The 14,614-nt window shown below is 45.3% G+C and overlaps 1 protein-coding gene across 4 annotated transcripts in view; it reads left to right on the forward strand.

The window, feature by feature from the left end:
* Positions 1 to 14,614, forward strand: part of LOC134532990 (ankyrin repeat and death domain-containing protein 1A-like) — a 228,358-nt gene that overhangs the window by 120,478 nt on the left and 93,266 nt on the right. For all 4 annotated transcript variants that reach the window (XM_063370106.1, XM_063370124.1, XM_063370114.1 and 1 more), the window contains one exon: positions 1,376 to 1,514. In XM_063370106.1, coding sequence (XP_063226176.1) covers positions 1,397 to 1,514 — 118 coding nt within the window. In that variant the 5' untranslated portion in view covers positions 1,376 to 1,396. The remainder of the gene's footprint in view (positions 1 to 1,375; positions 1,515 to 14,614) is intronic.

Raw genomic sequence — 14,614 nt, forward strand, 5'->3', positions numbered from 1 at the left:
GAACAACCACTGTCCGACAGTCCTACACACGTCAGTCCCGCCTGACAGGCTGCACCGTGGGAACACCCACTGTCCAACAGCCCCACACACGTCAGTCCCGCCTGACAGTCTGCATCGAGGGAACACCCACTGTCCAGCAGTCCCACTCACGTCAGTCCCGCCTGACAGGTTGCACCGTGGGAACAACCACTGTCCGACAGTCCTACACACGTCAGTCCCGCCTGACAGGCTGCACCGTGGGAACACACACTGTCCGACAGTCCCACACACGTCGTCCCGCCTGACAGGCTGCACCGTGGGAACACCCACAGTCCAACAGACCCACACACGTCGTCCCGCCTGACAGGCTGCACCCTGGGAACACTCACTGTCCGACAGTCCCACACACGTCGTCCCACCTGACAGGCTGCACTTTGGGAACACCCACTGTCCGACAGTCCTACACACGTCAGTCCCGCCTGACAGGCTGCACCGTGGGAACAACCACTGTCCGACAGTCCCACACACGTCGTCCCGACTACAGGCTGCACCTTGGGAACACTCACAGTCCAACAGTCCCACACACGTCTGTCCTTCCTTACTGGCGGCACGGCGGGAACACCCACAGTCCAACAGTCCCACACACGTCGTCCCGCCTGACAGGCTGCACCGTGGGAACACCTACTGTCCAACAGCCCAACAGACGTCAGTCCCGCCTGACAGGCTGCATCGAGGGAACACCCACTGTCCAGCAGTCCCACTCACGTCAGTCCCGCGTGACAGGCTGCACCGTGGGAACAACCACTGTCCGACAGTCCTACACACGTCAGTCCCGCCTGACAGGCTGCACCGTGGGAACACACACTGTCCGACAGTCCCACACACGTCGTCCCGCCTGACAGGCTGCACCGTGGGAACACCCACAGTCCAACAGACCCACACACGTCAGTCCCGCTGACAGGCTGCACCGTGGGAACACCCACTGTCCAGCAGTCCCACACACGTCTGTCCTTCCTGACTGGCGGCACTGCGGGAACACCCAAAGTCCAACAGTCCCACACACGTCGTCCCGCCTGACAGGCTGCACCCTGGGAACACTCACTGTCCGACAGTCCCACACACGTCGTCCCACCTGACAGGCTGCACTTTGGGAACACCCACTGTCCGACAGTCCTACACACGTCAGTCCCGCCTGACAGGCTGCACCGTGGGAACAACCACTGTCCGACAGTCCCACACACGTCGTCCCGACTGACAGGCTGCACCTTGGGAACACCCACAGTCCAACAGTCCCACACACGCCAGTCCCGCCTGACAGGCCGAGCTGAGCGTGTATGGACGCGACACAAGAGCGCGCAGGCGGTGGTGGGTGACGTCAGCAGCGTGTGTGTGGCAGCCGGCGCCCGCGCGAGTCACCATGATGGACGCCACGGACGCCGACGAGGGCCTGCCCGCCTGCTCGCGGGACGCCCTGGGGCCGCCGCGCGGGGGAGCCGTCGCCTACGACGAGCGCGCCATCTGCCACAGCACCGAGGGTGAGTTCATCTGTGTTAGGGGTTAGTGCGACGCCCGCCGGTGCTTCTAGCGCAGATATCGGCCACAAGAGGCCACTCCAGTGTTTCAGGGGCACTGCGCAACCCGCGTTAACCTCATAACATTCAATGCTATTTTCATTTTGCTTATTACTAATTAACTAATATAGATTTCTAAATGATGCTTGCTTGATATGTAAGACAACGATGCTCTTATCAAAGCCCCTTTCTTCAAAAACGTGCATAAATTATGGTTCAAACCTAGACAATACACTTATTAATATTAGTAAAGACTAGTATAAAACCATAATTTATGCACGTTTTCGAAGAAAGGGGCTTTGATAAGAGCATCATTGTCTTACATATCAAGCAAGCATCATTTCGAAATCTATATTTGTTAATAAGTTATAAGCAAAATGAAAATAGAATTGAATCTTATGATGTTAACGCGGGTTGCGTAGTGCCCCTGAAACACTGCAGTGGCCTCTTAAACACCAGTCTCTGTACTGGGGCACTGTCATCTCGCCCTGCACAGGACAACACGCATTTAACGCTATATGGATTATAAGTAGGGACCGGAAAAATTCGCGGGTTCATTGTCTTCTACGATATATACTCCACAGTACTTAACAAACTCGGGGAAATGACACCTGTTCATTGGCTGCTGATTCGTGAGACGTCATTACCAATTTGTCCATGATTCGGCACTTTCTTGGTTTAGGTTTTTCCATTGGCCCGAAGTTCCCCAGATAAAATGTGGGCCAATCGCAGAAGCTGTACGAAGGTGTGCTTTTTTGGATGTCAGTCTATCGCGAAATGAACTCACGAATTTTTAAGGTCTCTAATTATAAGATAAACTTTGAAGTCCCTTAAATGCTGTCATGAATATGTACCGGTTGTTTTTTGCCTAAAAATTACTCTGAAAATACGCCTTTCAGCCATTTTAACTCTTCCATGAACACAGTTTAAAAACTCAATCCGAAAATAAAACTACTAATCGGCCCTCAGCGAATTTTTTTAGTGCTTTTCGTAAAAAGTCCTTAACTCGGATATCTCGAGCAGTTTTCAACTCGCGTTGTTATTCCTGAAGCTCTGCACACCGTGTGTGTCAGTGTCACACTGTCAAATTTTCGCTTCCAACACCTTCCAGTGTGTTGTGTCAAATAAAACTGGACCGATGTGTCGTCGCTGAAAACGCCTTCAGCGCAGCCATGTTTGTTAGACAAGTTTAGTGAACGGAGTGTCCATCAAATATATTCCATATTTTACAGGTTCTAATATATGTTGGATGTCGGATGCAATCGGCCAATCAAAATCTGGCTTATCGGAAACGGCAATGGGATCCGTTTCAGTCACAGCGAATCTTTAATGACACATAACCGAGTCCATTATCTATTATATGTTATTTGCAATAAAGAGAGTGTTTATCTCCATCTTGGAAGGCTTATACCAGCCTTAGAAACCACTTTACACCATAGGTCGTACTTAGTTTTCGATCTTTTGACGTGACAACGTCTAATAAATCGATGAACGCTGGCTGCACGCACGAAAAAGTGCCCCGTTTCGCACATTGTTCCGTTACGCTGTGTCCCGTTACGCTCATTGTTCCGTTACGCTGTAGGCGAGTGCAGTAATAATAGTTTATGTTACAATTGAATAAAAACTATGGTGATTCATATAATTGATGATAGATATTTGATTACAGTTTATTTATATGAAAACTTGTTCATAATTATATTTAAACTTTATAGCTAAACGCCAGTTTTAAAAATTAATTACAAGTCATCTACACGTGAACTGTTTCGTCAACTGTTTATAAAGTGAAGTGAAAAGTTAATGTGGTTTTCATTGCTTATTACAACAACAATTTCGGCAATAAAGGTTAATTATTCTTGCATTTTAAAAATCTGGTTACTAATATTATTTCAAGTATGTATTATTTTATTATTAAAAAAAATGATTCAATTTTATTCATAAAAGTATGCAATCATTTCATCAATGACTTGATGTAAGTTTTTGGACATACGCCATTGCTAAGAACTTTTTCTGTTTGAAGAAAAACTAATAAATAAAATAAATAAAAAAAATACTCAAAAAAAAAAGACAAGAAACACACAAAATTAAGCAAACAATTGCTGTTGTCAACAAGGATATGAACACCACAAAATATTCCGAAACAGGAATATGGTCAGCAAACAAACAAAGAAAAACAAAGAAAAATGTACTAAGAGAACGAAAAAATCCCCACAAATGATGACAACACAAAAATATTGAAACCCAAAATAATTCAGCACAACAGTTGAAGCGAGACAAAAAACATGACAAAACGAAAAGACAAACAAATACAATAGTTTTACCTAAACAGAAACAAGCGACGTTTCGGGAACTGCTATCTGCTCCCGTCCTCAGGCAGAGACGCACATGGTACGGAAACACAGGTGCGACTGAGAAGGGGCTGCCGCCGTTTCCTCATATGCTCGGCCGGGAGCGTGTGACAGCGATACCGGGAACTATTACGTTCCCATAACTCGCTATGTGGTCGCCAATATAAATAGTGCAACCCCGTCACTTTGATCGAATCATTGGAAACGTCGGCGGGGCGCGATGTGTGTGATTTTAAGATTAAAGGTGGCTCACGGTCCAGAAGAAGTAAAATAGCTGTCGCATGTTGCTTGGCTCTATTTTTAATAGTGTAGGTGTCAGGCGGGGGGAGGTCACCCTTTCCCCTCAGTTAGTTGGCTAACTGATGCACGAGAGTGTCGTGATGTCTGTATTTAGAGGCGTGTGGAGTGTGCGCAAAAATGGCCTAATTAATTTCGTTGTGTGAGTGTAGTGTATAGCTCCAAGGCCGCACATACCCGGCTGACCAAGCAGGCATATCATCGTGTAAGTTTACCGATGTGTAGGAGAAATTACATAGATTAGTAAACACCTGGCCGCCTTAAGGACCGAACTATTGCGTTCCAGTATAGTTTGGTCAAAGTTAGGCTAAACCAGTATTGCTGTAGTTAGCCCCCAGGCTGTTGTCGTCTAAACCTGAAAAATAGAGAGTGAAATTAGTAAATGAATGTCATCCTATTCTATTATTGTTCGAGCAGAGAGATGCCCTCGTCCAGTGTTTTTTTTTTTTTTTTTTTTGTCGCAATTCAAAAACCCATGCCTTCCGAAACGCGGCCGGCACTGGAGGTGAAGCCTGCCAGGCGGGTCTCGCCCTTCAGGCATACGGAGTCAGCCCTAACACACAGGCAGTGGACCGCTGCATGGGTCAAAACCTACACCTGCATGCTTCGGACCATTTCGAATTAGCAAGAAAATGAAAGTTACATTAATGAATTAATTAATAATGGCTGGGGAAAACAACTAGCAAGGACTAGTGGAGGAGGTGGGGGAAGGAAAGATTTGGTATTTAAAGGAATTTGGGCCTGCGGTCGAGTTGTCGCTGGTTTATAATTAGAGCCCCGCTGGGTCAAAGGTAGTGTTGACGCAATAAAATAGAGCCCCGCTGGGCCAAAAGTAGTGTTGACGCAATATTTACGAGTCCTGGGCATGTCAATCATTGGCTAGTCCAATGTTGATTATTTGCACCGCAGGACGTGGACAGGCACATCGGGGCCAGAGAGAAACGTCTGCTATGTTTGCTAAGTTGCCCTGCGTACATGGGATGTGTGGATTCTAGTATAACCTGGCTTAGGCAAGTCGCGGTTTTTTAAACTGTCGCTGTGCAGCTGGGTCGTAGTCCGGAAGTGAATTCATATAAGTATTGGCATGTTCAGGGAGCTGGCCATAAAAATACCTGTTTTGCCGTTTTATATATTCCTCTACATATTCTACTTTGAGTAGCTGGTGTACTTCTAGTGTGCTGGTGTACCAGCCGCAATCTGCTATGGCTCTAAGAAATTTATTTTGAGTGACCTGTACTTTATCGATATGGCATTTTGCTGCATAGCCCCAGATTTCGCAAGCATATAATAATTGAGGGCGAACTATTTGTAAATACAGCTGTAATTTTTTCTTTCTAGGAAATTGGGGGGCCTTAAACATTGAGTATAGGCTGCGCAAAGTGCCTCGCGCAAACTGTGTCACCTTAGTGGTGTGAACTTTCCAGGTGAGCCTGGTATCTAGAGTTAAACCTAAATATCTAGCCGATTTAACAAATGGTATGGCTTGATTAAAAATTTTTAATTCGCGGTCGGGGGTGGTGTATTTTTTAGTTAAAATTAAAGTTGTGGACTTGGCTCCATTTATTTTAATGCGCCAGCGAGTGTACCATTGTTCGAGTGAGGTAAGCTGCCTCTGAACTTTGGTTAAAGCAAACTTCAAATTCGGGGATTGATATATTATTGCAGTGTCGTCTGCATATAATTGCACGTGGGCATGTTCCCGCGGGATGTCGGCTGTGTAAACATTATAGAAAAAGGGTAAGAGTGGGGACACCTGCGGCACACCTGCTGTCAGCTCCCGAGTGGATGATTTCGCCCCCTCTATTGATACAAAAAATTTTCGACGCCATAAATAGTGGGCCACCAGATGAATATACGTGTCTGGAAAGTTAAATGTAATTAATTTTTGAATTAAGCCAGGTATCCAAACTTTGTCGAAAGCTTTTTCCGCGTCTAGCATCGTTGCGACAGTAAATTTCGCTCGTGAGTTAAAACCGTCAGTGGCCTCTTCAATGAGCTTAATTAGGGGGTGAGAGGTAGAGTGGCCCCTTCTAAAACCAAATTGGTTATCTGGAATGACTTCGTGTTCGTCCAAATGGTGTTGAAGTCGTTTGAGTAAAATTTTTTCGAAAATTTTACTCATGCTATTTAGGAGGCTAATAGGTCGCCTGTTTTGTGGTAGTGACGCATTTTTTCCCGGTTTCGGAATGGTGATAACTTTAGCTAGTTTCCATGACGCTGGGTAGGATTTAAGAATAAAAATAGCATTTATTATTTTAAGAAAGTATTGTATAGCCTGAAATGATAATTTCTTTAAAGTATCAAAATTTATTCCGTCAGGTCCGCCTGCTTTATTTTTTGGTCGCGAGTGAATAGCTTCTAAGAGCTCTTTAATTGTTACGAGTTCCGGCTCGGCTTGTGGAACGATTTGTAAATAGTTATTAACAGCTACTGTCGTGGTCCTAGTAAACTGAGGCTCGTTTATGTCCTCGTTTGGTGAAAATTGTTTTTCAAAAATGTCTGCTATAGCATTTGCTTTATCTATCGCGTCATATTTAATGCCCGCGTTTGTAACAATGGCCGGTGTGGAGATAAATTTATTTTTCCCTCGTAAATTGCGTGTGAGCCGCCACATTTGCCGAGGTTGAGTTGCGCACTCTGTTATTAAGTTTCCGTATTTTTCTATTTTTAAATCTTTAAGTTTTCGCGAGACTTGAGCTTTAAGGCGATTGTATTCAGTCCTAGCTTGCGGTGTTCTCGTTCGTTGATAAGTGTTGCGCGCCTGCCGTTTTAAAACGATTAGCATGTCTACATCTGGGTAATTTATTCGCGTAAATTCTCTTTTATTCACGATTTTCGTGTGTTTTTTGCGCACGTCTGTAATTGTGTCGGTGAAAAGTTTTACGTGAGTTTCGAGCTCATCTGCTGTGTCTATCGCTGGAGTTTCTGTAAAAGTTAATTCCAGGTCTTCGCGAAATTTGTCCCAGTCGGGAATACCAAAAGTGCGGCTAAATATCGCTGCGCAAAATTGAGCATTAAAAGTTAATTGAATTAGTACCGGAAAATGGTCTGAGTCAAGCTCATCTAATTTTTCTGAAATAACCTGCGCACCTGGTATGTTTGTAAGAGCTATATCTAATATGTCAGGCATGCCACCATTCGTTGGATAGCAAGTTGGCGAGCCTGGAGCAAAAATTTCGTAATTATTTGCTACCGAATGATCTAATAATTTTCTGCCTGCTGGGTTAGTATTTTTGCATCCCCAGTCTTCGTTTTTGCTGTTTAAATCGCCTGCGATGAAAAAGTGTTGCTGTGGATTAATTAATTTATTTAAATCCCTAGAAAGTAGTGGCTTATCTGGGGGTTTATATACTGCCGACATGCAGACATGCGCATTTTTATTACGAATATTTATGCTGGTGGCCTCTAGGTGCTCTAAGCCAGTTATTTCTATCGGATGGTGATGAATCCCGTGTTTAATTAATATGGCTGTGCCGCCCCCACGAGTGGCGCGGTCAGTGCGGTAAGTGGTGTAACCACAAATATTAAATCGATGATGCGGTGATAGGTGAGTCTCGGTAATGAATGCCACATCAATCCCATATATTACAAGGCACTGTTCCAACTCGTACGACCGAAGGCGGAGACCACATGCATTAAAGTTTAGGAGTTGTAGTGTTTTCCCCATATTTACTGCCATTTACTGGAGCACTGTCGCGAGTGCTTCCAATAAAATGGTTTGGCGGTATTTTATGCTCTCGGTGGAGCGGATGCGTGCGTAATACGGTTCGAGTGCCTTCACTAAATTCCAATAATCGCACATGCGCAAGATCTCTGCGAGTTCCGCGAGGCTAGTGATATTATTTGTTGGCTGTGCTTCTGGCGCGGTTTCTGTTCTATGCTGCTGGCTCTTCTCGACGCGAGCCTGCACGATTTCCGTTGCCGTGCGCCGCGGTGCGCTTACGCCTGACGTAGCTGCCGCGTATGACGTGGAAGCTACTGCCTACGATTGAGTTTTGCCCGGTTGGCTGGCCTGCTCGCTGGGCCGTGCGTTTCGCGGACTGCGCTCTGTTGTTGTTGTTGTTGTTCGGTGCACGTGTTCCCTGGTGGGTGCGGGGGGAGGGGGGAAACTTTCCCGCGTCGGTGCGGCCGGCTGTGCTCGCGAGGCTGTGCGCGCAGCTTTCTGTGCTGCCTGTTCCGCGGCGGCCTGTCTCCGCGACTCTACGATCTTCAAAAACGCGGGGCACTGTCGCCAGGCCGCGGTGTGGCCTGTCTCTTTACAGTTCGAGCACACCTTTGGTGCCTCCTCTGGGACTGGGCATTCGCTGCGGGGATGCGAACCCGCGCACCTGATGCATTTAGGTACTTCTGAACAGTTTCCGGTGGTGTGTCCGAAGGAACTACACCTCTTACAGAGCGGGACGTCTTCCGCGCGAGTCGTGTACCGCTTAATCTTTATACCACTTGTGTAGTATAGTTGTTTGACGGCGTAGATGTCGTGCGCGCTAGGTGCCACGCACACCACGAATGACGGTGTTGGCTCGAAAAACTCTTGCCCTGAGTTGCGGTCTGTTAGCCGCCGACTGAGCTGTTTGATGAAATTTACTTTAAACCCGAGCGCGGTGAGCTCCTCAGAAATCGCATCAACCGGCGTGAATTTACTCAAATTCCTTATCACTACTTTTTCCCCTCGCTCGCTGGGCTGGGAGAAAGTGTGGAAAGGCACATCGTTTGCCTTAAACCAAGCGGTCGCTTTGTCTTGGTCCAATTTGCCATCAAAAGTTATGCGCACTTCTTGACGCTTCGTCAGCGTCATTCGGTTTTTGATGCCGAGTCGCGCGAAGGCAGGGCCCAAGCTGCCGATTGCCTGACTGTTGCGGATTACGAATGGTACGCGTTTGTAGCGCGGAGCCTCGTCAGTCGGTGTCCGTTGTTGCGGTGTCGGTACCGCTTGTGACGCATCGCTATTACGCCTGCGTTGTCTACGCTCAACAGTGGTGAAGCCACTGTTGTCGTCCTCGGTTGTGGTGGACTGGAGCCCTGACGGTTTTTAAGACTGAACAGAGTGTTCAGTCTCTGATTCACTGCCCTCATGCGTGCGCTTCGTCGCGGTGCCGACCTCCATCTCCTCGTCGCTACTACTCATCGCAAGTAGGTGCCCCGCCTTGAAAAAAGCAGGGCACACAACAGGCGTATCGTCCGACCTAACTAGCGTGGTATTCCTATCTGTTCGCCGCGTCCTAACTACCTATCGAACCTAGCACCTTACGCACTGGCCACTGACCTGAGCTTCCTTTTTAGGAACGCCAGGCTAGGCAAAGAGAGAGGCTGACCCTTCTCCGACCAGCACGCGGTAAAGAATGAAGAAGGGGCTGGAAAATGAGGGTATTTATGAGAGAAAGGGCTACATCTTGCTCAGCCAATGACAGACGAGCTGTCTCCCCATTGGCTGTGCACCATGTAGTTAAAGCGGATTGGTTATGGTGGGTTGAGTATTGGCTATTGTTTTGTGCTGCAGGGATGTTTCTCTCTTTATCAAAGGGATCCACATAATTTTTAATTCAATGCTCTGCTGGCTGAAAATATTTTTATTGCTAATAATGAAGGCTGATTCTTTGATTTTCCTTTTTATTTTATCGGATTCCTGTATGAGTGGTGTGGAGTCTTCCCAGAGAATTTTGTGGCTATTTTCCCATGTATGTTCAGCAAGTCTGGATTTTAGGGTTTCACCCTTCTTGCAGTTGTTTTTGTGTTCTTTGATTCGGGTGGATAGAGCTCTGCCAGTTTCACCTATGTACATGTGGCTACATTCACAGGGGATTTGATACACACAGTTGTGGGTTTGTAATTTTTCTGTGGCTGGTTTCACCTTGGTAACAATACTTTTAATAGTAGATTTAGAACGGAATGCTGTTTGAAGTCCATATTTATTTCCTAGGCGTCTTATTTTTTCTGAAAGCCCTTGAACATACGGAATAACTAGGGTTCCTGCAGGTTTCTCAGTTTCTGTGGATTTGAGTGTTTTGTTGGATTTCAAATGCTGTTTGATGGTGTTGACAGGGTAACCATTGGCTATGAGTTCTTTTTTTATATGATTGTGTTCAACCGCAATGGATTTCTCATCAGAACAAATAATCTCAGCTCGGTTGGTTAGTGTGCGAATTATGCCAGTCTTTGTTGTTTTGGGATGGTTGGATGCAAAATTAAGGTATTGGCCTGTGTGCGTAGGTTTCCTGTATACTTTTGTTTCCAGGCTGTTGTTTTTTCTGCTGACTAGTACATCCAGGAAAGGAATGCTACCTTTGGTTTCTTTTTCATATGTGAATTTTATTGATGGCCTCAGAGAGTTGAGGTGGTTCACAAATTCCTCCAAAGTTTCAGGTCCATGTTGCCAGACAGTGAAGGTATCATCCACATAACGGAGCCAGATTTTAGGAGGGCTATTACTTTTGCTAAGTGCTTCTTGCTCAAAGTTTTCCATAAATATATTGGCCATAAATGGTGAAAGAGAAGAGCCCATTGCCATGCCATCGGTCTGTTTGTAGAAAATATCCTTGAACTGGAAATATGTTGTGGTGACACAGAGGGTAATCATTTCCATGATGGATGGGATTGGTATTATAGTTCTGTCCTTTAGGGTTGGATCAGCTTCCAATTTGGCCTTGACAATGCTGAGTGTTTCGGCTACTGGCACATTAGTGAAGAGGCTTTGGACATCAAACCCCCCAGGGTATCGTTGTTTTCTATTTTCAGTGTTTTGACTATAGAAATAAAATGATTAGAATCTTTGACAAATGTATCTGTCTGTCCTGCTAGTGGCTCAACAATTTTCAGGAGATATTTTGATAGTTTCTGGCATGGGGAATTACAACAACTGATGATCGGGCGCAGAGGCATGTCGGGTTTATGAATCTTTGGAAGACCGTAAATGTGGGGTGCTTTACTGCTGTGTGGTGTCAGTTCTGATCTAGTTTTTTCTGGGATGTGATTCTGATGTTTTTTTAGAGTTTGGTACACTTTTCTTTCAATGCTGTCTGTGGGGTCTTTTACCAGTTTTGTATATTGATCTGTGGTGATCAAATCAGTAATTTTTTGCTCATAGTCTGGTTTGTCAAGTATGACTGTAGCACGACCCTTATCGGCTGGGAGGATTACAATGGTATGGTCGGATTTCAGAGTTTTGATGGCCTTGAGTTCATCAGGCGGCAGATTAGGTTTAGGCGGACCAGCTGAAGTGATTGCTGTACGCACATTCCAACGAAATTCATCTTGTTTGGCGGCAGGAAGTTTGTATATTGCACTCTCAACAGATGAAACTATGTCAAGTGCAGGAATGTGTCGTGGAGCAATGCTGAAATTTAGGCCTTTTTGCAAAACATTTTCCTCGCTTTTGGACAGCTTTCTTGAAGATGAATTAACAACAGTGTTGATGTTCTGTGTTGTGGGATGTGTTTTTGTATTCATCATACTCGTCAGTTTGGCTAATTTATCTTTTTGCTTCTCTTTGCACTGTAGAGACCTCTTTTGGACAAGATTCGTGATGGACTGATAGATGCGATTGAAATCTTTAGTATTGAGGGTAGACTGAATTTCAAGCTGTAGTGCCGAAATTTCATTGTTCAAATGTGATTTTTGGCAGTGATATGCGGCAATTCTTTCACTTAGAAGCTTTTGGCTGGCTTTCCGGGTTATTTGTTGAGCCTGTTTGCTGTTGACCGGGGATTTTATTGTGAGTCCTCTAGGAATGACTCCCTTACTGCGACATTTCCAGAGAAAAGTCAAGTTATTCGAACATTGTGATAAATCAATTAATTTCTTTTCCAACTTCCTCAGAGAAATATGCATACCGGGTCCATACCGGGCATTGATGTTATCTTTAAAAGATTTGTGCAATGGGAGTGCATGACTTGATGTAAGTTTTTGTAATCCTCCCAGCCGATAAGGGTCGTGCTACAGTCATACTTGACAAACCAGACTATGAGCAAAAAATTACTGATTTGATCACCACAGATCAATATACAAAACTGGTAAAAGACCCCACAGACAGCATTGAAAGAAAAGTGTACCAAACTCTAAAAAAAAACATCAGAATCACATCCCAGAAAAAACTAGATCAGAACTGACACCACACAGCAGTAAAGCACCCCACATTTACGGTCTTCCAAAGATTCATAAACCCGACATGCCTCTGCGCCCGATCATCAGTTGTTGTAATTCCCCATGCCAGAAACTATCAAAATATCTCCTGAAAATTGTTGAGCCACTAGCAGGAAAGACAGATACATTTGTCAAAGATTCTAATCATTTTATTTCTATAGTCAAAACACTGAAAATAGAAAACAACGATACCCTGGGGGGTTTGATGTCCAAAGCCTCTTCACTAATGTGCCAGTAGCCGAAACACTCAGCATTGTCAAGGCCAAATTGGAAGCTGATCCAACCCTAAAGGACAGAACTATAATACCAATCCCATCCATCATGGAAATGATTACCCTCTGTGTCACCACAACATATTTCCAGTTCAAGGATATTTTCTACAAACAGACCGATGGCATGGCAATGGGCTCTTCTCTTTCACCATTTATGGCCAATATATTTATGGAAAACTTTGAGCAAGAAGCACTTAGCAAAAGTAATAGCCCTCCTAAAATCTGGCTCCGTTATGTGGATGATACCTTCACTGTCTGGCAACATGGACCTGAAACTTTGGAGGAATTTGTGAACCACCTCAACTCTCTGAGGCCATCAATAAAATTCACATATGAAAAAGAAACCAAAGGTAGCATTCCTTTCCTGGATGTACTAGTCAGCAGAAAAAACAACAGCCTGGAAACAAAAGTATACAGGAAACCTACGCACACAGGCCAATACCTTAATTTTGCATCCAACCATCCCAAAACAACAAAGACTGGCATAATTCACACACTAACCAACCGAGCTGAGATTATTTGTTCTGATGAGAAATCCATTGCGGTTGAACACAATCATATAAAAAAAGAACTCATAGCCAATGGTTACCCTGTCAACACCATCAAACAGCATTTGAAATCCAACAAAACACTCAAATCCACAGAAACTGAGAAACCTGCAGGAACCCTAGTTATTCCGTATGTTCAAGGGCTTTCAGAAAAAAATAAGACGCCTAGGAAATAAATATGGACTTCAAACAGCATTCCGTTCTAAATCTACTATTAAAAGTATTGTTACCAAGGTGAAACCAGCCACAGAAAAATTACAAACCCACAACTGTGTGTATCAAATCCCCTGTGAATGTGGCCACATGTACATAGGTGAAACTGGCAGAGCTCTATCCACCCGAATCAAAGAACACAAAAACAACTGCAAGAAGGGTGAAACCCTAAAATCCAGACTTGCTGAACATACATGGGAAAATAGCCACAAAATTCTCTGGGAAGACTCCACACCACTCATACAGGAATCCGATAAAATAAAAAGGAAAATCAAAGAATCAGCCTTCATTATTAGCAATAAAAATATTTTCAGCCAGCAGAGCATTGAATTAAAAAATATGTGGATCCCTTTGATAAAGAGAGAAACATCCCTGCAGCACAAAACAATAGCCAATACTCAACCCACCATAACCAATCCGCTTTAACTACATGGTGCACAGCCAATGGGGAGACAGCTCGTCTGTCATTGGCTGAGCAAGATGTAGCCCTTTCTCTGATAAATACCCTCATTTTCCAGCCCCTTCTCATTCTTTACCGCGTGCTGGTCGGAGAAGGGTCAGCCTCTCTCTTTGCCTAGCCTGGCGTTCCTAAAAAGGAAGCTCAGGTCAGTGGCCAGTGCGTAAGGTGCTAGGTTCGATAGGTAGCTAGGACGCGGCGAACAGATAGGAATACCACGCTAGTTAGGTCGGACGATACGCCTGTTGTGTGCCCTGCTTTTTTCAAGGCGGGGCACCTACTTGCGATGAGTAGTAGCGACGATGAGATGGAGGTAGGCACGGCGACAAAGCGGCTGCACGAGAGTAGCGAATCAGACACCGAACAAGCGAGTCAAATCAAAAAACCGTCAGGGCTCCAGCCCACAACAACAATCGATGACGACAACAGTGGCTTCACCACTGTTGAGCGTAGACAACGCAGGCGTAATAGCGATGCGTCACAAGCGGTACCGACACCGCAACATCGGACACCGACTGACGAGGCTCCGCGCTACAAACGCGTACCATTCGTAATCCGCAACAGTCAGGCAATCGGCAGCTTGGGCCCTGCCTTCGCGCGACTCGGCATCAAAAACCGAATGACGCTGACGAAGCGTCAAGAAGTGCGCATAACTTTTGATGGCAAATTGGACCAAGACAAAGCGACCGCTTGGTTTAAGGCAAACGATGTGCCTTTCCACACTTTCTCCCAGCCCAGCGAGCGAGGGGAAAAAGTAATGATAAAGAATTTGAGTAAATTCACGCCGGTTGATGCG

The sequence above is a fragment of the Bacillus rossius genome, chromosome 1, assembly GCF_032445375.1.
Source record: "Bacillus rossius redtenbacheri isolate Brsri chromosome 1, Brsri_v3, whole genome shotgun sequence".
NCBI classification, from domain to species: Eukaryota; Metazoa; Arthropoda; class Insecta; order Phasmatodea; family Bacillidae; genus Bacillus; species Bacillus rossius.